At 55.0% G+C, this 24,492-nt stretch overlaps 1 protein-coding gene across 2 annotated transcripts; it reads left to right on the top strand.

The window, feature by feature from the left end:
* Positions 1-486: 486 nt before the first annotated feature.
* ADCY6 (adenylate cyclase 6) lies at positions 487-24,354 on the top strand. 2 transcript variants are annotated; one of them, XM_050746855.1, is made up of 22 exons: positions 487-578; positions 6,584-7,451; positions 11,746-11,895; positions 12,260-12,381; positions 12,476-12,587; positions 12,766-12,893; positions 13,413-13,571; positions 13,650-13,791; positions 13,928-14,056; positions 14,321-14,346; positions 14,565-14,712; positions 14,961-15,058; positions 15,240-15,327; positions 15,502-15,618; positions 15,922-16,080; positions 16,374-16,552; positions 17,478-17,513; positions 17,597-17,726; positions 18,048-18,311; positions 19,372-19,576; positions 21,490-21,614; positions 21,834-24,354. In XM_050746855.1, exons 2-22 carry the CDS (start codon positions 6,588-6,590, stop codon positions 21,957-21,959), a joined length of 3,507 nt encoding a protein of 1,168 aa, XP_050602812.1. In that variant the 5' UTR covers positions 487-578; positions 6,584-6,587; the 3' UTR covers positions 21,960-24,354. The 2 variants fall into 2 exon arrangements, with proteins under 2 accessions (XP_050602812.1, XP_050602811.1); XM_050746854.1 differs by lacking the exon at positions 487-578 and adding an exon at positions 949-1,128.
* The last annotated feature ends 138 nt before the right edge of the window (positions 24,355-24,492 follow it).

Here is a 24,492-nt window from a genome sequence, read left to right as displayed (position 1 = left end):
CCCAGGTAACTTGGGCAGCTGCTCCCTGCTGGAAATAAAAGTCCCAATTCCTCAGTTCGTTCACTTAGCAATGCACCCCAGCAGCCCCTCCAACCCCCAGCAGAGAAGCACAGCCCTTTGGGTAAAAGGTGCCTGGGGGCGAGGTTGCAAATTGGCACGTGCGGGGAGGGGCTCCTAGAGAATGGGGCGGGGGGTTGCGGGGGGCGGCAGGGAGAGTGCCCCTTCCCTGGATCTCTCCACTGGGTCCAGCAGGTTCGCCTCGGGGCCGCTGCCCCAGAGGCTGGGGGAAGAGGAAAGAAGTGGTGTGCGGGCAAGCAGGCCGCACACACCTGGCGCCTTGTGGAATGAGATCTTAATTAATTATTAAACTGAGTTCCCGCAGGAGGGCGCAGGGCCGTGACAGGCAGGGCGGGAATGGCTAGGTGGGGGCTGGGGCTGGGGCTGGGGCTGGGACAGGGGCCGGGGCAGTGAGGAAGTGGGGATGAAGAGTGGGCGCAGGGCGCGGGCCCAACCCCTGCGACCCTTACAGGAAGGAAGGCGACCCTTGGTGGGCGGGACGGGGGATGTAGCCGTGAGAGGTGGGTTTGCGGGCGCGCTTGGGGACCCCCGGGGTGAGGGCGGGAGAGGAATGAAGGAGGAGGCGGCCGGGGTGAAGGGAAGGGGACTGGGCTGCGAGGTCCCCTCCCCCCGGGGTCTTGATCCCAGAACAGTAGCCGCTTGTCTTCTCAGGACTGGGGGAGGAAGCGGCCGGAGGAGAGGAGGGGGCGCGCGGAGGGAGGGGTCCCATTATTTGGCCTCCTGCGCCCCTACCCCGCTGCTAGGAAGGGGAGTGGGCGACTCGGCCCCCGCTTCTGGGGAGGAGGAGGGGGGTGCCCAGACAAAAGGAGCTTGTGCCTTTAAGGCGGGGAGTCCGGGAGCCAGCGGGGAGGGGACTTCTGGATCCGGGGTAGAGGGCGGCTGCGCTGGACAGCTCGGGAGGGGGCGAGGGCCGGGCGGACGGCGGACGGCGGGCGGGACGGCCAGGACGCGCGGGCTCGGAGAAGGACCGCGGGACGGCCGGCCGGCCGGCCGGAGCCCGCGGGGGCGGCGGGGCGGGGGCCCGGGGCAGGCGCGGAGACTGGCCGGCAGGTGAGCGTGCGGAGGGCTGGGGAAGTGACCACTCGGGCTCCCGGGGCTCCAGGATTGGAACGCTCCCGAGCGGATCCCAATAGGAGTTTGTGGGTGGGGGCGCCGAAGCCTGGGACGGGTCGTCTCGGCAGTGTTTGGCGGGTTGCCCGAGGGAGTTGGGGTTGGCAAAGGGAAGTCATGGAGGCAGTGGGATCGAGGTCTCCTAGGTCCGGCGCTCGCCACCCGCGTCGCCCGCTGCCGGCCTCCCTCCACGGGGCGAGTTCCAGGCTTGCCCGGAGGCCAGGAGGACCTGGCACGTACTGGGGGAGGGGCTGGCCTGAGTTTTTTGCTGCGGGGCTGTGGGGTGAGTCTCTGAGTTTGGGAGAGATTCCATTTAGGGGAGAGGAACCGGCCTGGGCAGAGGCAGGGATGCCCTCTGTCTGCGGGAGTCCCTCTCCTTCGCCTCACTCCAAACCTTGGGAATGAAAGGGGTGGGTTCGGCTCCCCACATCCCCCAAGGCCTGCCGCAGTGTGGGCAGGGGAGCTGACTTATTCAAAGCAGACTCTTGGGCTCGACTGAAAGGCTAGAGGTGGAATCAGGCGTGGAAGCCTCTTTGCCCATATCCTCCCCTTACCAGACTACCCCTGTGAGCTGGAGGGACTTGGTGGGGGTTGCACAGTAAGGCTTGATGTGGGAGCCCTCTGTAATCTTTAGGAAGAGCGAGGACTGGGGATGGGAGAAGGCGGCAGCGGGCACTGGACCAACAGATACAGGCCCTGGGTAGTCTCCTCTACATCTGGAAAGGCCCAGAATTGAAGAAGTGAGGCCCATGTCCCAGTATGGTGGGCGGTGCTGGCACTGCTGGGCCCTGCCTGGGCAGTGCCTCTTGCCATGAACTTTCTGAAGTCGTTTTAAATCCCCTGGAGCCTCCTTTTGCCAAGGAGGGCAGGGGCAGATGGGCCCTGGGGATGGGATAGACAGGAGGTGGCCAGGAAGGCTTGGCAAGGCAGTAGGCAGAGCCATCCTTAGGGCTGGGCCTTGGCCTTGGCGGGTTCCAAACTCTGGTCTCAGCCTGATCAGGGTTTGGGAGGGACTTGAGGTCTGGGACTGAGCCTGGGCCTGCCAGGCTGAATGGGACATGGCTCTGGCTGTGGGAGCCGGTGGTGTGAAGAGCAGCAGATCTGTGAGAGAGCAAATGGACCAACACTCAGGGAAGGAGGAGGTCAGAGGCACAAGGCTTAGGAGCCTGACTCTGGGGAGGAGGGAGGTGGTCTGTGCTCCCAGAGCTCTCATAGTGATGGGTTGCTGGACAAAGTGGGTTGGGGGACCATATAGAGTTTTGTGGCTTGGAACAGTGCTCTCCCCTGTTCCCTGCCATACTAGTCTGGCATGGGGTGCCAGAAATGCTGGGAGGCCGGCAAGTTCTCAGGGATGGGCAGTGCCTGGAGTGGAGCCCAGAGTGGGATGGTTGCAGTTGGTTGGACAATTACACAGCTCTGAAGCTATCCCCTTAGGGAGTCAGAGTGTTCCTGGGAGGGTCATGCATTCTCCTGGATAGTGTCTGCCCCTTTCTCTGTGGGTATGAGCCAGATGCTAGGATGTGTTTCCAGGGGGCTGGGAACCTGGCCAGAAACTAGTCCTTTGGAAAGAGGTCTGGGCCAGTGGTGGGGGTGGGGGGTTGTGTTGGGGGAGATAAGAACAGGGAAGGGGACTGGTGAATGAGGGGAGGCTGAAGCAAAATGTTGTGGGTGCTGGATGGTGGTGGGAAACCTGCTCACTCTGGGCTCTGTCTCCAGCAGCTCTGGGGACTAACAGCCAAGGACATAGGGACTGATAGAACCAGGCATCTGACTGGCTAGAAAGACGTGTGTTCTTGCTCATGATTTTCTCATTTTTCCATCTCTTGACGCTGACAGAGATTTGGGTTTAAAGTGTTGTAGAGTGAGGAGAAGAACTAATATTTTTCAAGTGTGTACTTCATGACAGGCATTATTAGATTCTTTCCAGAGGACAATTATTATTTCCATTTTACAGATGAAGGTACTGACACAGAGAGGTTAAATAACTTGCCCAAGGCAGTGCGGCTAGTAAATAATCACGCTAAGGTTTGGAACCTGGTCTCATGCCAAAGATCATGCTTCTAATGAAGTATTTTGAAGAGCCAGGCTTTCTTTGGTGACCTTTTCCAAATGCCAGCCTGACCAAAAGTCTTGTATTCCTGATCTGTCCTTCCAGATGGTGCTGTTGGTGATGTTAAGAGGTTGAAGGGGCCAGGCATGGTGACTCATGCCTGTAATCCCAGCACTTTGGGAGGCCAAGGCAGGCGGATCACCTGAGGTTAGGAGTTCGAGACCAGCCTGGCCAACATGGTGAAACCCTATCTCTACTGAAAATACAAAAATTAGCCGGGCGTGGTGGCAGGTGCCTGTAATCTCAGCTACTGGGGAGGCTGAGGCAGGAGAATTGCTTGAACCCGGGAGTCAGAGGTTGCAGTGAGCCAAGATTGTGCCACTGTACTCCAGCCTGGGTGGGGCAGGGTGAGACTCCATCTTAAACAAAAAAACAAAAGGAGGTCGAAGGACATACTGCTGTGGGATATAGGAGAAGGTATGCCGACAGAACTTGGCTGAGGGTGACCCAGGGATGGGAGTTTTGGGATATGTGGAGAATTCCCCAGCCTGCCTTCTGCTTGTGGGTCCCTGGGTGTCTGCTTTGAGTGCTGCGCATCTGGCTTGAGCTCTCATTCTGTGGCCACCTGTGGCAAGTGCTGGGTATTCCTCCATCCTGTCCCCTACTGAGTACAAATGTCAGTGCTGCTAGCTCAGCAGGCTTGAGTACAAGGGACCCCTCAGGGTACTGTGTGAGCATAGAGGAGTGTGGCCCTGGTGGGGACACAGGCATGCGTGGATGACAGTGCTTTCAGCCTCATCTTATTCTGACCTGGGCTCAGCCAGGAGTCACACTAAAGGTATCATCATGGAGTCCTCCCACCTCAGTTAATGACATTTCCTCCAGGAAATGTGGGATCTGGGACTGATTTGGTTACCATGATCTCTATAACTTGGGCCAGCCATATAAAACTGCCATGGACATCAGTTTTTGTTTATATATATTTTTCCTTTCAAATCTGTCTTGTGCCCCAGGGGGCCACAGGACTAGTTTCTCAGGGTTTTGGTGAAGATCAGATGGAATTAGGGATGTGAAAAGATCTTGAACAGTTTAAAGCATGGAGAAAGTGCATGGAATATCATTCATCCATCCATCTAGTCATCCATCTACTCAATGAACATTTAATATTATTTTATTTTTTGAGATGGAGTTTCGCTCTTATTGCCCAAGCTGGAGTGCAATGGCGTGATCTTAGCTCACTGCATCTGCCACCTCCCAGATTCAAGCAATTCTTTCACCTCAGCCTCCCGAGTAGTTGGGATTACAGGCGCCCGCCACCACTCCTGGCTAATTTTGTATTTTTAGTAGAGATGGGTTTTCACCATGTTGATCAGGCTGGTCTGGAACTCCTGACCTCAGGTGATCCACTCGCCTCAGCCTCCCAAAATGCTAGGATTACAGGTGTGAGCCACCACATCCAGCCTCAATATACACTTGTTTAGGTCCTTCTAAGTGTTGTGGATATGGCAGTGAGAACAGCAGGTCAAAATCCTTGCCTTCATAGAGCTGACATTCCAGTCAGGAGAGACAGAAAATGAACACATAAGAAAAATATATAGAATGGCAGTTGCTGATTAGAGTTATGGAGAAAAAGCATAAAGCTGGGAAAAAGATAGAGAGCTCCAGGAAAGGGGGTTGCTATTTTAATAGGGTGGTCAGAGAGAGCCTCACTGATAAGGGGGCATTTGGGATGTGACTTGGAGGAGCTCTTGTTCCAGACAGAGGGAACAGCAGGCACTGAGGTCCCAGGCTGGCCTGTGCGGGGTGTGTTGGGAAAGAGCAAAGAGATTTATATGACTGTGGTGCAATGAGGAAGCTGAAGAGCCTTAGGATTATCACTGTTAGCTGGTTCACGAGGTCAGGAGATCGAGACCATCCTGGCAAACATGGTGAAACCCCGTCTCTACAAAAAATAGAGAAAATTAGCCGGGCGTGGTGACGGGTGCCTGTAGTCCCAGCTACTCAGGAGGCTGAGGCAGGAGAATGGTGTGAACCCAGGAGGCGGAGCTTGCAGTGAGCCGAGATCTTGCCACTGCACTCCAGCCTGGGTGACAGAGCGAGACTCCGTCTCAAAAACAAAACAAAACAAAACAAAAAACCAGCATATTTTTTCTTCTGCTTCTGTTGAGAAAAATCAGATCGGGACCCACTGGCAATAGTCTACAGCTGCTGGGTGGTGCTTGCCCAATGCACAGGGTATGAACTCTTTTCCTCCTAGTTCTGAAGCATAAGCTGCATCACTCATTGACTTGGGCACTTGAGTTTGTGACCACCAACACATCAGTGCCTTTTAGGGAAATTTTCAAGTATACTGGCTTTGGGGTCAGACAAATCTGGTTTAGAATCTTGGTTCTCTCACTTATGTGGCTGCTGGATCTTTGGGCAAGCCTTTCTTCTTTTCTTTTCTTTCCCTCCCTTCCCTCCTTCTTTCCCTCTCTCCCTCCCTCCCTCCTTTTTTCTTTCCTTCCTTCCTTCCTTTTTTTTTTTTTTTTTTTTTTCAGACTATGGCTGTTGCCCAGGCTAGAGTTCAGTGGCGCACAATCCTGGCTTACTGCAGCCTCCAGTGCCTGGGCCCAAGCAATCCTCCCGCCTTAGCCTCCTGAATGGCCTGGTCTGTAAGTGTACATCACCACACCAGGCTAATTTTTATTTATTTATTCTTTGAGATGGAGTCTCACTCTGTCACCCAGGCTGGAGTGCAGCGGCGCGATCTCAGCTCACTGCAACCTCTGCCACCCGGGTTCAAGCAATTCTCCTGCCTTAGCTCCCGAGTTGCTGGGATTACAGGCGCCCGCCACTGCGCCTGGCTAATTTTTGTACTTTTAGTAGAGACGAGGTTTCACCATCTTGGCCAGGCTGGTCTTGAACTCCTGACCTTGAGATCCACTTGCCAGGGCCTCCCAAAGTGCTGGGATTACAGATGTGAGCCACCGTGCCTGGCCCAGGCTAATTTTTTAAAGTTTTAATAGAGGCAAGGTCTTGCTGTATTGCCCAGGTTGCTCTCACATTCCTGGCCTTAAGCCATCCTCCTGTCTCGGCCTCACAAAGTGCTGGGATTACAGGTGTAAGCCACTGTGCCTGGCCTTGGAAAAGTTTCTTTTCCTCACTGTGTCTCGATTTCTCACATGTTGAATGGGGATACCCTTGTTGCCTACATCCAAGTAATTGTATGACGATGAAACTCATAGCTTGTCAGTGGGAAGTGCTTAGGTAATGAGCTACTAGTGGTGGCAGTGGCTGTGACGGTGGTATTAATACCACTCCCATTGGATGGTCTCTAATACTATCTCCTTCCTTCCCTACCAGCAACATGTCATGGTTTAGTGGCCTCCTGGTCCCTAAAGTGGATGAACGGAAAACAGCCTGGGGTGAACGCAATGGGCAGAAGCGTTCACGGCGCTGTGGCACTCGGGCAGGTGGCTTCTGCACGCCCCGCTATATGAGCTGCCTCCGGGATGCAGAGCCACCCAGCCCCACCCCTGCGGGCCCCCCTCGGTGCCCCTGGCAGGATGACGCCTTCATCCGGAGGGGCGGCCCGGGCAAGGGCAAGGAGCTGGGGCTGCGGGCAGTGGCCCTGGGCTTCGAGGACACAGAGGTGACAACGACAGTGGGCGGGACAGCTGAGGTGGCGCCCGACGCGGTGCCCAGGAGTGGGCGATCCTGCTGGCGCCGTCTGGTGCAGGTGTTCCAGTCGAAGCAGTTCCGTTCGGCCAAGCTGGAGCGCCTGTACCAGCGGTACTTCTTCCAGATGAACCAGAGCAGCCTGACGCTGCTGATGGCGGTGCTGGTGCTGCTCACGGCGGTGCTGCTGGCTTTCCACGCGGCGCCCACCCGCCCTCAGCCTGCCTATGTGGCCCTGCTGGCCTGCGCCGCCGCCCTGTTCCTGGGGCTCATGGTGGTGTGTAACCGGCATAGCTTCCGCCAGGACTCCATGTGGGTGGTGAGCTACGTGGTGCTGGGCATCCTGGCGGCAGTGCAGGTCGGGGGCGCCCTCGCAGCAGACCCACGCAGCCCCTCTGCGGGCCTCTGGTGCCCTGTGTTCTTCGTCTACATCGCCTACACGCTCCTCCCCATCCGCATGCGGGCTGCAGTCCTCAGCGGCCTGGGCCTCTCCACCCTGCATTTGATCTTGGCCTGGCAACTTAACCGTGGTGATGCCTTCCTCTGGAAGCAGGTAGGTGGCCAGGGAGGTAGGGATGGAGGGCAGCAAGTGGGGAATTTCTCACCTCATAAGCAGGTGGGGGCTTAGTGAGGAAGGGCGGGTGAGTCATGGGTGGAAGCTGGGTGCAGGGATGTCTGGCTGTATCTGGGAAGAGGAGCAGGAGGTGGGAGGCCAGGGCTCAGGGGTCCACCTCCACGTGGGATCTGGGGTAGAAGGCACTGCTGAGGGGAGGGAGGGCCCCAGGACCCAAGCCTGAACTGTCACCATGGGCCCCAGTCTCTGGCTCTTTAGCCGTCTGAAATAGTGGTCTGTAGAGATAGAATGTGGGGCTGGAGGCAGGGGTGTGGTATATAGCCCCAGGGCCGTGGTAGGGCTGAAAAGGCAGTGCAGGCTGTGTCCAGGCTTTAGCATCTCTGTTAGCAAGGTGACACAGGAGGATCAGGTGCTGGTGCCATCCATGGAGAGCAGCTCTAGGTGGTGATCTGGAGGTATAGAGCAGGTTTTGGATGTTGTCAGCAAGGGAGGAGTCCCCTCTTTTCCTGGACCAAGGCCACTTCTGGGAGGACAGGGAAAGTGAAGAGCTGGGGTCAGTTCTCTCTGGGCTGGATGTAGTTTGAATGGGGTTGGACTGTTGAAGAGAGGAACATTAAGTCTGATTGTATCCCACCTTCCCCATGCTGGGCACCAGGGGCCTGGCCGCCTTTCCTTGAGGTTCTCAGTCCATGCCTGTTGCCGCCTCCAGGCTCCAAGTGTGTGTGAGGTGGGACTCCATGGCTCCGTGTGGAGTGGCTGTAGGCTGACCTGCTTATCCAATGGGCTGTATTCTTCTCTGTGGGATCTTAGACAACTAGCCTCACCTCTCCCAGCCTTAGTTTCCCAGTCTGCAAAGCTGGGATAAAAATAGCATCTAGCTCATGTTGCTGTTGGGGCCCCACCCTTTCCTAGAGTGGAGTAGAACCCGACTGGGCAGTGTTCACACCTGGGGGCAGGGAGGTGTGGGGAGTGCTGGAAGGCATGGTACCCAGTGAAGGGGTTTCTGGGAAGTCTCTTTAAGAGAGATGTTAGTTTGTGGATCTGCCATCTCATGTTACCCCCCGCCCAGGGAGCAGAGGCCAGGTCCTTCAGGCGCTGCTGTAGGCACAGCCCCGCCATCAGCACACCACCCGGGTCCTCCACTGGACCCTATCTAGAGAGTGCTATCTTACTCAAGGTTTTGAGGGCTTGTGGCCTGTTGCCCACCCTGCCTCACCCACAGAGAGGAAGTTGCCTGGGGAACCCAGGGTGAGAAGCTAGGTTCTCTGGCATGATGCCCTTCTCCACCCAGCCTGTGCTACAGAACAGAACGTACCTGTTTTTTGTGTGTTTTGTTTTTGAGACGGAGTCTTGCTCTGTCATTAGGCTGGAGTGGGGCAGTGGTGCGATCTCAGCTTACTTCAGCCTCCACCTCCTGGGTTCAAGCAATTCTCCTGCTTCAGCCTCCCGAGTAGCTGGGACTACAGGAGCACGCCATCACGCCCAGCTAATTTTTGTATTTTTAGTAGAGACAGGTTTCACCATGTTGGCCAGGATGGTCTCGATCTCTTGACCTCGTGATCCGCCCTCCTTGGTCTCCCAAAGCGCTGGGATTACAGGAGTGAGCCACCTCACATGGCCAGAATGCCAGAACACATGCCAGAATGTACCTTTTTAAAAGTAACCTTATAGCCTGTTTGTTTGTGGAGCACGTGCCCTTAGGGCACCGTCGGACATCTTAAAGGGCCAGGTTCTTCCGCCCCAGAGCTTCTCTTCCAGGCTGGCTCTCAACCAGGGCTTTATGGCTGGATTGCCCTCCTGGGGAAGGAGCTTAGAGGTGGTGTCTCCTTTCCCCCTTCCTCTCTGGCCAGGCATGGGCTGGGTGGGCATCTCTTCCCTATTCTCAACTGGCATGGTGCCCAGAGTCAGGCCCAGTGCCTGACTGGGGAGGTGCAGTCCCAGGGAGGCCAGGACTGTGCCCATCTCCCCAGGAGTGTGTGGCTACAGCCTCACCTAGTGGGTCTCGACAGGCACATTCTTGGGGCAGTAGCGAAAGTCACTGCTGTGCCTGTGCCAGTCCTTGGGGTCAGGGCTGCCCTTACAACTTCCTCTGGGCCGAGAAACATTCCCTGTGCCCGTTTGGGTCTGAGGGTTTCTAGATGGGTGGGGTTTGTGGCCTCCTTCCTCGTCTACTTGGGCAGCCCCTTCCCAGATCCACCCTGCTCACAGTCACAGGAAGGAGGCTGTGTCCCCACCAACCCACTCACTTAGACACATCAAACAGTGTCGCCCAGTGACCCAGGCCCAGCGTGGAGTCTCCTCCGGTCCCCTGGCATCCATTTTTTCTCACAGTCAGATAGGGACGTGTGTGTACAGAGTTATTTCAGTCTCGTCCCCCTTCCCCTTCCCTCCACCGTGACTCACATTTTCCTCTTGGACTCCTGGGGCCAGGAAGGGAAGTTGCCTGGTTTGCCCCCCTTCCCTTCTCCCCCACTGGGGGCTATTCTTAGAAACCCCCAAGGGAGATAGTGTGCCCCTCTCTTCACCCCTGCTGCTGGGAGGGGGAGCTCAGCCTAGTTGATCCTGGGCCTGTGAGCTGGACTGGGAAGGGAAGCTAGGAGGCCCATCCCAGAGGCTGGCGCTGGAAATGGCTAGGGGTGAGCCAGGCCTCCCCCTCGGTTTTACCCAAGAGGAAACTGAGGTCCTAAAGATTAAGTGACCTGCCCAATTTTGCAGGACTAGTTCTAGTTCAAGGCAGAGCCCAGAACCTCTGGCTTCCAGGAGGTGCTTCTGCTGTTTCCCTCCCTTCTCCTTAAACCAGAGCCCGGCCCCATCCAACTCTGGGGTGGAGCCACAAGCTCCAGGTTAATTCCTGAGTTTCCAGAAACACTGAGGCCAGCTTCCCTTAGACTTGCTTTGTAGCCAATGCCACTGATGATGATTGGGGACTGAACATTCCTAGGGTGGAGGCCCTAGGCCTAGGGCCTGGCAGGGCCGAGTATCAGAGGGAGTTATACCTTGAGGGGTGGCCAGTCATGGTGGACCCCGTCTCCAGTTAGAGGACATCCTTTGTATCAGTAGAATTGATGACTCTCAAGCCAGGGCTCTGAGGTTGGGCTTGAGAGCTTGACTCAGTAGAGTGAGTAGGAATCTTGGAAACCTGGAATGCACTACACAGTGTGGAATGCACTAGATAGATAGTAGGATTAGGACACAGAATTTGGAGTCTGATTGTCCTGGGTTCAAGTCTCACACTAGCCACTAACAGCTGTGTGATCTTGGGGAAGTTACTTGGCTTCTCTGTGCCTGAGTCCCTTACCTTTAAAATGGGATATTGTTACCTATTTCATAGAGTTTTAAGAAATGTGTTAGGGGCCAGGCGCGGTCGATCACGCCTGTAATCCACACCCATAAGCACTTTGGGAGGCCGAGGCGGGTGGATCACTTGAGGTCAGGAGTTCAAGACCAGCCTGACCAACATGGTGAAACCCCTTCTCTACTAAAAAAATATACAAAAATTAGCCGGTCATGGTGGCAGTTGGCTGTAATCCCAGCTATTCCTGAGGCAGGAGAATCGCTTGAACTGGGAGGCGGAGGTTGCAGTGAGCCGAGATCAGGCCACTGCACTCCAGTCTGGGTGACAGAGCAAGGCTCTGTCAAAAAAAAAAAAAAAAAAAAGAAATGTTAGTCAGTATATAGAAGGCACCTACAGAATCCTGGCACATGGTAGGCAGCCAGTGAACTAGCTACCATAATAATAATGACAATGGTGATTATTGTTACTAAGTTATGTCAAGTCAGGGAGAGGCTTTAGAGATCTTCTTCTTCCTCTTTGGGTTATAGATGAACAAACCCAAGAGAGAGGAGGTGACTCGTCCTGGGTCACTCACAGGAGGATGTAGAGCTCAGGTCTCCTGGGTGCTGTCCTTAAGGAGGAGCACCTGCAAAAGGAGCAGCATTTGTCTTTCGTGTGGGGTGTTTGAGGAGCAGGAGATACAGGGTGCTGGAGCTGGGCCCCATGACTTACCTGGCCCTGGTTGGTCTTCTGCTTCCAGAAGCTGTGAGAAGATCTCATTTCTAGTCATGGAGGATTCAGGCAGTTGGCTGGGATCTGGGGTCCTGTGGGTCATGCGAGAGAGCTATTGCAGGGGTGGCAGTAGCTTGGGGACAGAGAGGGTGCAGGACCCTGGCTTCCTTACTCAGAGAACCTAGCAAGTTGTGTGAATGTGTGTGTGTGTATTTGGGGGGGTAGGCAGAGGAGATGGTCACTATCTGCCTCTACCACCTCCTGCAGCTCGGTGCCAATGTGCTGCTGTTCCTCTGCACCAACGTCATTGGCATCTGCACACACTATCCAGCAGAGGTATCTCAGCGCCAGGCCTTTCAGGAGACCCGCGGTTACATCCAGGCCCGGCTCCATCTGCAGCATGAGAATCGGCAGCAGGTGGGACTGCTCCCCTGGCCAGGGCCTGCCCCCACCTCACCCCCACATAACTTGCAGATTGGATTTGCTGCCTTGTCCGGTTCCGTGGAGCACAGTGTGATGGTTCCCCTGGGTTGTGTGTCACAGAGGCCCTATGATACTGGGGTTTTGTCCTGTCCAAGGGAAGGAGGGCATGGACAGGAGCACATCTGGGGGCTTAATGGAGGGTGGTCAGAGGGGGCTCTGACAGGGGAAGGTCAGGCCACAGTCCAGAAGGGAAGGTCTTCAGAGAAGTCTGGGAGGACTCTGGTGATGTGGAGAGACCAGGAGGGATTGAAATGTGAGGCCAAGAGTATAGTGATGCCTATTGGAACCACTGGGCTAGGAGCGGCTGCTGCTGTCGGTGTTGCCCCAGCATGTTGCCATGGAGATGAAAGAAGACATCAACACAAAAAAAGAAGACATGATGTTCCACAAAATCTACATACAGAAGCATGACAATGTCAGGTAAGGTGAGGGCAGGAGGGTGCCAAGCAGGGCGGGGGGGTCTGGAAGTCTTTGAGGGCTATGTGGTCTGTTCATTCTCTGCTGTCATCTACAGCATCCTGTTTGCAGACATTGAGGGCTTCACCAGCCTGGCATCCCAGTGCACTGCACAGGAGCTGGTCATGACCCTGAATGAGCTCTTTGCCCGGTTTGACAAGCTGGCTGCGGTGAGGGTGCTGGGCCTTGGGATTGGGCCTGGGTGTTGACCGTGGTGAGAGCATAGCTTTGCTGGCAGCAGCTGGGGATTTGGGAGTAGATAGAGTGTGCGTTGAGGGTGGTGGGCCATGCAGGCTGGGTGGGCAAGAGAGTAAAGGTTACCCTTCTCTCCAACTCTTTCCCATTCAGGAGAATCACTGCCTGAGGATCAAGATCTTGGGGGACTGTTACTACTGTGTGTCAGGGCTGCCGGAGGCCCGGGCCGACCATGCCCACTGCTGTGTGGAGATGGGGGTAGACATGATTGAGGCCATCTCGTAAGCAGTGCCCCATTCCCAGGCTTCCTGGAATTACGGGTTCCCCAGACTGCTCCTACTTTTTGATGAGACCTCAGGAGATTTCCTCAGTTTTGGCTGTTTCTCTGTCTTTGAAGTCTGTCTGTCACTGGGAAGGGGAATCTTTCTCCAACCTGTGCAAAGACCCATGCGGACCCTTAGACTCCCAGCCAGCTGAGATGGGGCGGGGACAGCCTGTGCAGTAGGGGAGTTGGGCTAGAGGGAATGCCATCTGTGCAGGCCAGAGGGGATAACAGTGATTCCTCTTCTCCTAGCTCAGTTCCACAAGATGCTGCTGGGCCCCTGCTGGTGAACACAGCCCTAACATTTGTCCTTGAGCCCCATGCAGCCTTCTGCTCATGTCCAACCAAGGCTGTGCTCCTGTCCCCTGCATCTGGGTCTGTCCTTGCCCACTGGGCCCCGAGGGGAGTGAAGGGCCTGGGCTGTGGGCTGGGGGAGGAGAAGACTGCCAGGAGCTGATCTGGGGCTGCATCCTCCCAGGCTGGTACGTGAGGTGACAGGTGTGAATGTGAACATGCGCGTGGGCATTCACAGCGGGCGTGTGCACTGCGGCGTCCTTGGCTTGCGGAAATGGCAGTTCGATGTGTGGTCCAATGATGTGACCCTGGCCAACCACATGGAGGCAGGAGGCCGGGCTGGGTGAGTAGGGGGGCCCAGGTGGTGGGGGATGGGAGCAAGGTGGGAGAGCCAGGGTCTCACCCTCTTGGCCATGTACAGCCGCATCCACATCACTCGGGCAACACTGCAGTACCTGAATGGGGACTACGAGGTGGAGCCGGGCCGTGGTGGCGAGCGCAACGCATACCTCAAGGAGCAGCACATTGAGACTTTCCTCATCCTGGGCGCCAGCCAGAAACGGGTCAGGGCCGGGGCAGGGCTGGGGGCAGGGGAGCAGGAAGAGGGACAAATGGGGAGGAGCAGGCCAAGGCCTCCTCTGGGCCCCTCTTCTGAGCCTGTACCCCTCTTCTGAGCCTGTACCCATGCTGCCCACACAGAAAGAGGAGAAGGCCATGCTGGCCAAGCTGCAGCGGACTCGGGCCAACTCCATGGAAGGGCTGATGCCGCGCTGGGTGCCTGATCGTGCCTTCTCCCGGACCAAGGACTCCAAGGCCTTCCGCCAGATGGTGAGGGGCCCTCAGCACCAGACCTAGGGCCTCTTTTTCTTGGCTCCCTCAGTGTCCCTGACCCTGTCCTTTCTTCTTGTGACTGTCATTTCCATGTATGCTTTCTGGTATTGGGGCAGTGGGAAGATTTCATCTCAGGGGTCCCAGTGCCCCCAGAAGATATGGTGGGGACACCCTCAGCACAGTGTTGGGGTGGGAGAAGGGGCTGCAGAGATGAAGGTTGTTGGCCTTTCACCTCACTCCACACTCTGTCCCTTTCTCCAGGGCATTGATGATTCCAGCAAAGACAAGTAAGTCAGGTTATTGAGGGAGAAGGTACTTGCACCCTGGGATGGGGCTGGGGGGAGCCAAAATCCTCCTTTTCCCTGACTTTAGGTGTGTCGTATGTGAGCAGGAGCCACACCCCAGCTCTCCCTCCCTCCCTTGGGTGCTGCCCATACCTTTCCTTTCATTGTTTCTCACGTGGCCATGCCCATGCATCTGGTGAAGCCATGTCTCCTGCCCTCAGCCGGGGCACCCAAGATGCCCTGAACCCTGAGGATGAGGTGGATGAGTTCCTGAGCCGTGCCATCGATGCCCGCAGCATTGATCAGCTGCGGAAGGACCATGTGCGCCGGTTTCTGCTCACCTTCCAGAGAGAGGATCTTGAGAAGAAGGTTTCAGGGATACAGGGCAGAAGGACAAGGGCTGGGGGAGGGGCAGGTCGCGGCAGGGAAGGCTGAGCACAGGTGAGGGCACAGGTGTTTCTGGGGGATGGAGAAGGGACCACAGAGCAGGGTGGGGATTTCGTCAGTTGGGCCAACTGCATCTCCTCCCTGTTGAGACGCCTAGTAGTGCCCTGTCCTTGCTGTCCCTGCCTGCCTTAGGGAGGGCCCAGCACCCAGCTCAGCCTCCTCTCCTTCAGTACTCCCGGAAGGTGGATCCCCGCTTCGGAGCCTACGTTGCCTGTGCCCTGTTGGTCTTCTGCTTCATCTGCTTCATCCAGCTTCTCATCTTCCCACAGTGAGAGTCCTGCCCTTCCTCTCTTAGCTTCTCTCTTCTCCACCGCTTCCCAGAAGCTTCCTACATACCCACACGGGCCCACAATTCCTGGAGCCTGCATCCCTGCTTGTTCCAGAGGGTGGGACAAGAATGCCCAGATCTTCCAGAATTAAATGATTTTTCTGGCCCTGTTCTGCCCCAGCTCCATCCTGATGCTTGGGATCTATGCCAGCATCTTCCTGCTGCTGCTGGTCACCGTGCTGATCTGTGCCGTGTACTCCTGTGGTTCTGTACGTAGGGGGACTTCTGAGGCTGTTGGGAGGGCAGGCTGGACTCCAGACAGGGAGGAGGTCACATGGGGAGAGGGAGGAGAAGGCCATGCCTGTTCCACTGGGCCCCATCCCTGGTTGGCCTTCCTCCTTGGCTGATACAACCTTCAACTCTTCGTCTCTTGATTCCTCTAGCTGTTCCCTAAGGCCCTGCAACGTCTGTCCCGCAGCATCGTTCGCTCACGGGCACATAGCACCGCAGTTGGCATCTTTTCCGTCCTGCTTGTCTTTACTTCTGCCATTGCCAACATGGTAAGGGTCCAGTGGGAATTCTCCCACCTCCACTCTGTGCCAAGCACTGTCCTGGACACTGGGGGTACAGAGGGGAATAGGACATATTTTCTGCCCTCAGGGAGCCCCCTCCCAGAATAGGGCAAGGTTAACTCCAGTTCTCCCTCCTTGTTCTCCCAACCTCTTGTCATCCCTGAGTGAGTACTAAGGCCCATGGGGTATAAGGTACCTGGGCATAGCCCAGGGCAGGGTACATGGCTTCACCAGGTACCTAGAAACCCTTCCCCTCCTTGGCTATCCTGATACACCCCTCTACTTTTGCAGTTCACCTGTAATCACACCCCCATACGGACCTGTGCAGCCCGGATGCTGAATTTAACACCTGCTGACATCACTGCCTGCCACCTGCAGCAGCTCAATTACTCTCTGGGCCTGGATGCTCCCCTGTGTGAGGGCACCACGCCCACCTGCAGCTTCCCTGAGGTGTTCAAGCAGTGCTCAGGCGGTGGTGGGGGGGCTGTCCTGGCACAGACATCGGCCCTTCTGTGCCAGACCTAGTGATGGGCGCTGGGGACCCAGGAACTCACCAGAGTCTCCCACACTAGGAGCAACCAGGGGCCCTGGTGTGGTGTAGGGGCTGGACATGGAAGGTGGAGGATATGGGGGTTTGAGGGGTATGGCAGAAAGGTTAGGTCAGGCAGGAGAGTGCAGGGCTCTCCCTGCCCAAGGGTGCTGTGGCCTCTGCCTTCACCCAGTGCTGCCTCTGCCCCCCGCAGTACTTCATCGGGAGCGTGCTGCTGAGTCTCTTGGCCAGCTCTGTCTTCCTGCACATCAGCAGCATCGGGAAGTTGGCCATGGTCTTTGTCTTGGGGCTCATCTATTTGGTGCTGCTTCTGCTGGGTCCCCCAGCCACCATCTTTGACAACTATGACCTACTGCTTGGCGTCCATGGCTTGTGAGTTTATTCTCAGGTCCTTTAATACCCCAGGAGCTTCCCTGACCTTGCTGGGTCACTGTGAGCCTCTCTGGTGCCCAGGCCCCTTGTGCTCTTGGAATGCCACAACTCCCCTGTGGGGGAAAGGGAGGAGATGGAGGAGTTCCCAACATGTGACCCCAAATAGTTACCCCAAGGAAACCCCAGTCCTGGGAAATCCTTGTGTCTTTAGGCTAGACATTAAAAAAAAAAAATTCCCTCTTGTATTTGCATGGTGCTTTCACATCCACCATCTTAACCACCCATAGGACATACAGCTGCTTGGTGGCAGGGCTCTGGCTAGGAACCAAAGCTTCTGACTCCTGCTTGGGGGCTTTGCCTGGGACATCATACTGGCTTTTCCTCTGCAAAACCCCATTCCTTTGATATGTGGCCGTGGCTTGTTGTAGTAGAAAAAGCCTCTGGTGTCTTCTGGGTTTGAATCCCTGCTCTGCTGCTCATTAGCTGTGTGACCTTAGACAGGTGAGTTAGCTTCTCTGAGCCTCAATTTCCTCATCTGTAAAATGACACTGTCACCTAAATCACAGAGTCGTTGTAAAGATTATAGTAACTGACATTTATGGAAGGCTTACTATATGGCAGGAACTGTGCTAAGCCTTTTACATACATTATTTAAATCTGATCCCTGCTGTACTGATGGGGAAGGAGGCGTAGAGAGTTAAGCGACTTGTCTCAGGTCACATAGCTGGTAAGTAGAGGAGTCTGTAAGAGTAGAGGTTTTCTTAACCTCTACTTTTAATGAGTTAATTAATGTAAGTAAAAGCCCTGGCCCAATGCCTGATTTCTAGTATGTGCTTAGTAAATGCAGTCTGTATCTCCCCTTCCATGTGCCCACCCAGCAACCCAGGAAGCACTGATGACTTTGTCTCTTCTCTCCTCTTGCCAGGGCTTCTTCCAATGAGACCTTTGATGGGCTGGACTGGTAAGTGAGGGCTCCGAGGCAGCAAAGGGTAGGGCCATTAGATGCCTCCTTCAGACACCAAGCATGTCTCTGCTTATCCTTAGTCCAGCTGCAGGGAGGGTGGCCCTCAAATATATGACCCCTGTGATTCTGCTGGTGTTTGCGCTGGCGCTGTATCTGCATGCTCAGCAGGTGGAGTCGACTGCCCGCCTAGACTTCCTCTGGAAACTACAGGTGACCGGGTGGGCCTTTGGGGGAAGAGGAGGAACCTAAGGGTGGAGCCTGGGCCAGGCCAGAAACGTATCTCCTGCTAGCTGGCTAAGCCTCAGGCCGCCCCTAGGCCCACCCTGGTTCCATGCCTTCTCTGTGCCCATCCCTTACTCCTTGCCCCATCCTGTACCTGCCCCCTTTACCCCTTTGCCTGTTCTTTAGGCCTCATCTGTCCATGCCTTTCTGCCTCTGTGTGATTCCCTCTGACTCCCACTTCCAAGCCTTGGCCACCACACCCACCCCTTGTGAATGTCAGGCAATGGGTGATGGGTGTGGTGTCCACAGGCAACAGGGGAGAAGGAGGAGATGGAGGAGCTACAGGCATACAACCGGAGGCTGCTGCATAACATTCTGCCCAAGGACGTGGCCGCCCACTTCCTGGCCCGGGAGCGCCGCAATGATGAACTCTACTATCAGTCGTGTGAGTGTGTGGCTGTTATGTTTGCCTCCATTGCCAACTTCTCTGAGTTCTATGTGGAGCTGGAGGCAAACAATGAGGGTGTCGAGTGCCTGCGGCTGCTCAACGAGATCATCGCTGACTTTGATGAGGTACTTGTCCAGTTGACTGGTGCTGGCAGAGAATTGGGGGGACTTGGAGACCAGGGATTGGAAGGGACGAGTGGCACTGGGAAGAGAAAGAGAGATTTGATGGGACTCAGAGGCATCAGGGGTAGGGGTAAGGGCAGGCATAGTGGAGGTAGAGGTAAGAACCCATGAAGGGGCCAGGCGCGGTGGCTCACGCCTGTAATCCTGGCACTTTAGGAGGCCGAGGTGGGCAGATTATGAGGTCAGGAGATCGAGACCATCTTGGCTAACACGGTGAAACCCCAGCTCTACTAAAAATACAAAAAATTAGCCGGGCGTGGTGCGGGCACCTGTAGTCCCAGCTACTCGGGAGGCTGAGGCAGGAGAATGGCATGAACCTGGGAGGTGGAGCTTGCAGTGAGTCAAGATCGCACCACTGCACTCCAGCCTGGGCAACAGAGTGAGACTCCGTCTCAAAAAAAAAAAAAAAAAAAAAAGAACCCATGAAGGTGTCAAAGGCATCAAGGGGGTCAGCCCTAGTGGGGCAGGGTCATCATTGTTGGGGAGCAGGGGAGGACTTGATCTGTAGGGGGATAAGATAGGTACCAGGTGGATGTCACTGAAGAAGAAGGCAATGGTCTGTGGACAGAACCTCATGAGACCAACCAAGCAAGATGGTCCTCTGAATAGAGAAAATTGAAGCAAAATGTGAGATAGTGTCCTGAACATCCAGGTCAGGAATGGGCTGTTCACTGTTCTGGAGGGAGGTCACTTGCTCACCCTGGGACTCAGTATCCCAGAAGGTGGGGATTGGAGAAATTGCTTAATATCCCACCTGTGTGTCTGTGTTCTGTGAGTGAGCTACGGGAGAGACCTTCTTAAGCTGTATGCCCAAGTCCTGCCTGGAGTCCTAGGGGGCTTGTTTTCCCAGCTTGTCAGTCTTACACTGGTAGCAGCAGCTGGAAGGGGGCTCTTGAGACAGGAAAGTGGGCAAGGGAGGCAAGGCGTGGCAAGAAATGAGTGTTGGGGCAGGGCTGGGTTTGGGGTATTTGCCTTGACAGCCAGGTCCCCTTGTGTTGTTCAGATCATCAGCGAGGAGCGGTTCCGGCAGCTGGAAAAGATCAAGACAATTGGTAGCACCTACATGGCTGCCTCAGGGCTGAACGCCAGCACCTACGATCAGGTGGGCCGCTCCCACATCACTGCCCTGGCTGACTATGCCATGCGGCTCATGGAGCAGATGAAGCACATCAATGAGCACTCCTTCAACAATTTCCAGATGAAGATTGGTAAGAGGGCTTGGTTGCTTGGCAGGTTTTCCCAGGACTGTTTCTGGTTGAAGCTGGGATTATAGGCTGGGGATGGGATCACAGATTTCCCATCAGGGCTCCTGTGGGGTTTTCTTCCCTCTGACCTCCTATATCAAGTCTGATATTAAGAACAGAGATCATTAGGCACTGTCCTAGAAATTTTTGAGCATACTTTAATACTGATATTATTATCCCCTTTCATTGGATAGAGACTGACTCTCAGATTAAATAACTTGCCCAAGGTCAAATAACTAGTAAGTGGCAGAGCTGGGATTAAAAATCACGTTTATCTAAACTTGAATACTTCTGTCCTTATATGTGACCAGTCCGATAAGAGGTACTTCCTCTCAAATGAACTGGTGGATGGGAGTCAGACTATCTGGTTTGAATTCTGGCTGCTCCATTTACTGGCTTATTTGAGAAGTCTTCTAACTTCTCTAAGCTTCAGTTACCTTATCTATAAAATGGGGATAAAAATACCTACCTTTTAGAGGTATTAAAAGGATGGGCCGGGCGCGGTGGCTCAAGCCTGTAATCCCAGCACTTTGGGAGGCCGAGACGGGCGGATCACTAGGTCAGGAGATCGAGACCATCCTGGCTAACACGGTGAAACCCCGTCTCTACTAAAAAAATACAGAAAACTAGCCGGGCGAGATGGCGGGTGCCTGTAGTCCCAGCTACTCAGGAGGCTGAGGCAGGAGAATGGCGTAAACCCAGGAGGCGGAGCTTGCAGTGAGCTGAGATCCGGCCACTGCACTCCAGCCTGGGAGACAGAGCCAGACTCCATCTCAAAAAAAATAAAAATAAAAATAAAAATAAAAGGATGAAGCCAGGCAGGCTTCATGAGGTCAGGAGTTCAAGACTAGCTTGGCCAACATAGTGAAACCCTGTCTCTACTAAAAAAAAAAAATATGGCCAGGCGCGGTGGCTCACACCTGTAATCCCAGCACTTTGGAAGACCAAGGTGGGCGGATCATAATGTCAGGAGATCAAGACCATCCTGGCTAACATGGTGAAACCCCCATCTCTACTAAAAATACAAAAAATTATCCGGGCATGGTGGCGGGCGCCTGCAGTCCCAGCTACTTGGGAGGCTGAGACAGAAGAATGGCGTGAACCTGGAGGCAGAGCTTGCAGTGAGCCGAGATCGCGGCATTGTACTCTAGCCTGGGCGACAGAGCGAGACTCCATCTCAAAAAACAAACAAACAAACAAATTAGCTGGGTGTGGTGGTACGTGTCTGTAATCCCAGCTACTCAGGAGGCTGAGGCAGGAGAATCTCTTGATTCTGGGAGGCAGAGGTTGCGGTGAGCCGAGATTGTGCCACTGTACTCCATCCTGGGCAACAGAGCAAGACTCCATCTCAAAAAGAAAAAAAAGAAAGGATAAAACCATGTAAAATGCTTACTAGAGTGGTTGACATGGAACAGGCATTCAGGAGATTACTGTTATAGCATGGCTGCCTTGACTCAGGGGAGCTCCTAAACTGAGGTGCTCAGGTCTTCGGGTGTTTTTGTTTGTTGTTTTGGGTTTTTTTTTGAGATGGGGATTTGCTCTGTCACCAGGCTAGAGTGCTGTGGCACAATCACAGCTCCCTGCAGCATCAACTCCCAGGCTCAATCAATCAATCTGTTCTCCCACCTCAGCCTCCTCAGTAGCTGGGACTACAGGCGTGTACCACCATGCACAGCTAATTTTTGTGTTTTTTTGTAGAGATGGGGTTTCACCATGTTGGCCAGGCTGGTCTTGAACTAGATCGTTCTTTACAACCAGGAGACTTGTCCTTTTTCCATTTTTTTCTCTGGGTCCTTCTACCTGTTCCAGGAGGTGGGATGACTCCCTGGGTTTAGCCTGGAGCATGCACTAGTCTCTTGCTGTTCTCCCCACCTCAGGGCTGAACATGGGCCCAGTCGTGGCAGGTGTCATCGGGGCTCGGAAGCCGCAGTATGACATCTGGGGGAACACAGTGAATGTCTCTAGTCGTATGGACAGCACGGGGGTCCCCGACCGAATCCAGGTGAGGGGAATATGAGCAGGGGCTGGGAGGAAGGTGGGCCCAGAGGGCTTCCATGGTGTCTCTGCAGTCTGCTAGGACAGGGGTAGGGTGGCTAGTGTTCTGTGTATGGTGGGGTGGGGGTTGGGGGAAGGGAGCTAGCCTGACTAGAGAACCCCTGGGCCCCTGCAAATGCAGCAGGAAGGATTCCAGGCTAAGCGGGCTCCCCTCCCACTCCCCCAGGTGACCACGGACCTGTACCAGGTTCTAGCTGCCAAGGGCTACCAGCTGGAGTGTCGAGGGGTGGTCAAGGTGAAGGGCAAGGGGGAGATGACCACCTACTTCCTCAATGGGGGCCCCAGCAGTTAGCAGGACCCCAGCCACAAATTCAGCTGAAGGGATCAAGGTGGGCATTGAGTGGACTCTGTGCTCGCTGGGTGGAGCTGTGGCAGGGGGCACTGAGCCTCCAGACCCTGCTAACCACAAAAGGGAACATCCCAGCAGGCTGTGCTTGGATCATGATTGTCTACCCTCAAGCTGGAAAACAAGGGGCTACCTACCAAGAGGATTATGCAAGTGACTTTCTTTCTTACTTGGGGTAGGGCTGTTCCCTCTCCAATCTTCCAGCTTTTGGGAGCAGGGGAGGGGTCAGTAGCAGAAGCAGAGGGAGGCCTCTTGCCTGAGGGATTAAAATGGCAGCTTGCCATGCCTACCCTTCCCTGTCTGTCTGGGCAGCAGATTCAGGGCTGGGCCCTTCTTTTCCCTCTTTTTTCCTGGGAATATTTTGTACAATATTTTGTACAAAGACAGGCATGAGGAGTGCCTATTCCATGCTTGCCTTTGCAATACCTGCGTCCCCAGCACTGGTCCTGGGCACTTCCCCACCGCAGCCAGGTGTCCCTCCTAGGCACAGAGCAGAGGAGGGAGATGCTCTGGGGAGCCAGCTTTGGCCATATTTCAGGAGAATGTTTCCATGTGCCAAATTCTAGTCCCACAATCTGTCCCCAAAGGGGAACAAAGGGACCTCTGACAGCTTAGATTTAGCCCCAGTTCCTGCACGCTCCAGGGAACGGGGCGTCTGGCCTCACTGGTACTGTGAAAATGCTCAGAGAGCAAGCCTGTGTGTGGGGATATCAGGTCAGGAGCTGGAAGTTCACCTGCAGGTGCCAAAGAGCAGGCAGGCCAGGGCTGGGGCGGTGCCAGACTCTGATCTGAGGACCCCGATGGGGTCCAGATCAGGTCACTCTGCCCCAGTGCTCTCTTGCTGTCTACTGGCAAGGGGGCATGGAGCATCTCTCCCTCTTCTGTTGCCAAATAGAAAAGGGTCAGGGCATGGAGAAAGATGACCCTGATCCCAAACCTGCCCTCCCAAGTCTCTGGCGTTGGGGAGGGCCTGTGTGTTTGTGTAACTGTGTGTGCATGTTGGTCTTTGTGTGCATATCTGTTTTCCAGGTCTGTGAGTCCTTGTGCTCCTGCTCCTCAGCTCTCCACCCCAGGTTGCGTCTCTCCTGTGGGCCTCTGTCTTCTGGGAATAAAGCAGGGTTTCCTATTTCAGGGGATGTAGAGAGACGCCCAGATTACACAGGAGTGGGATGGGGTGTGGTAGCAAAAGGAGGGAGAGGAGTCCTTTTTGTGCCAAATCCCTAAGTGCCGTTTGGGGGCCATGTGTGCAGCATGACTCTCCCTGTCTGTGGCAGGGACCCAAGCGCTTGCTTGAGCCCCAGTGCTCCATGCTAGCACTTGAACTGTCTGGGGTTTGATGGACAGAGGCTCAGGAATTTCCTGGCTTCCCCAGATAGTGTCCTGGGACATGGTATGCTTTGGGGCTGGGGTAGCATGGAATCCCTCTGAGGACCCGGATACTGGTACTATTGGGTGGGGAAGAGGAACCTTAAACTTGGCTTTCTCCAGCCTTCAGCCTGAGTCTAGCATGTTTCTGGCTCCCCAGCCCCTTGTGAAACCTTGGGGGCTGGCAGAAGGGTTAGGAGGTTGAACTCTAGATTCCCTTCCTATCTTTGCCTTCCTTTTACCCCTTTCCCTGCAACCTCTTTGACTGTGGCCTGAATTTGTTGGTCCCTCAGTTTCTCTGTCTGTACCTATTTAAGCCAAAGGCACTAGCCTGAATTTTGCTTGAAGATCACTTTGTCTTGGAAATGACTAGAGAGGCAGAGGAGAAGGGTTTCCAGAGTTACTGGGTTTGGTTGTGGAAGGGGCAGGCAGTGCACTTGCCCCTCCTCATGCCCCTCTGACACCAGCTCCCTGTGGAGGCCTGGTTTCTGGGTACTGCCTCCCTTGGGCATCTTCATGCATCAACCAAATGGGCCATCAGGTACTTCATTAGTCATGGCAGAAGGAGGGGAAAAGACTTGTTTTTCCAGACAGAAAGTCTACTCCCCTGCCCCCAGCCATAGCCCTGGATAGGAAGGGATAGGAAGAGACTACTTGGTGCCATGGGGTAGGGGTGAGGGTATAAGTAGATCAGAGTGGGAAGACCTCAGCCTTGGGTGGCTTGTCTCTGCTTTTTGCCAGGTGGGAGGGCCTGTCCACACCCTGGCTCCCCGTACCACAGTGCCAGCCATGCCCTTCCCCTGGGCAACCATTGCCCCTTTCCTCACCCAGTTGGTGGAGGAGTCAGGAGATGGGAGGCCATGGGCTTTGGTTTTGTAATGTAACCACTGTGGGGGTGAGGGAGGATGGTGTACCATGTATTTCAGTGAAATATTTAATATATTTAAATATCAATAAAATCAAACTCTTTGTAAAATTCCCTGTTCTCTGTAGCTGTTCTGGGCCCTGGGTGGGTCAGAAGTGACAGAGCCTGGTGTAGGGGGCGACCTCCTGCCCCAGGGCTCTGTGGGCCTCTCATCTGTGGTCAGAGGACTTCCTGTGGCTTTTCCCTGCT

The sequence above is a fragment of the Macaca thibetana genome, chromosome 11, assembly GCF_024542745.1.
Source record: "Macaca thibetana thibetana isolate TM-01 chromosome 11, ASM2454274v1, whole genome shotgun sequence".
In the NCBI taxonomy this organism is placed as follows: domain Eukaryota; kingdom Metazoa; phylum Chordata; class Mammalia; order Primates; family Cercopithecidae; genus Macaca; species Macaca thibetana.
Note: the sequence above shows the minus strand (reverse complement) of the source record. Positions and strands in the feature narration are given on the sequence as shown.

What these genes read in the sequence shown, in the direction of transcription:
- ADCY6 (XM_050746855.1), top strand. Translation starts at nt 6,588, where the DNA reads ATGTCATGGTTTAGTGGCCTCCTGGTCCCTAAAGTGGATGAACGGAAA. An exon ending in CTTCTGCCATTGCCAACATG is followed by an intron (nt 15,619 to 15,921) that starts GTAAGGGTCCAG and finishes CTACTTTTGCAG; the next exon opens with TTCACCTGTAATCACACCCC. An exon ending in ACTTCCTCTGGAAACTACAG is followed by an intron (nt 17,727 to 18,047) that starts GTGACCGGGTGG and finishes TGGTGTCCACAG; the next exon opens with GCAACAGGGGAGAAGGAGGA.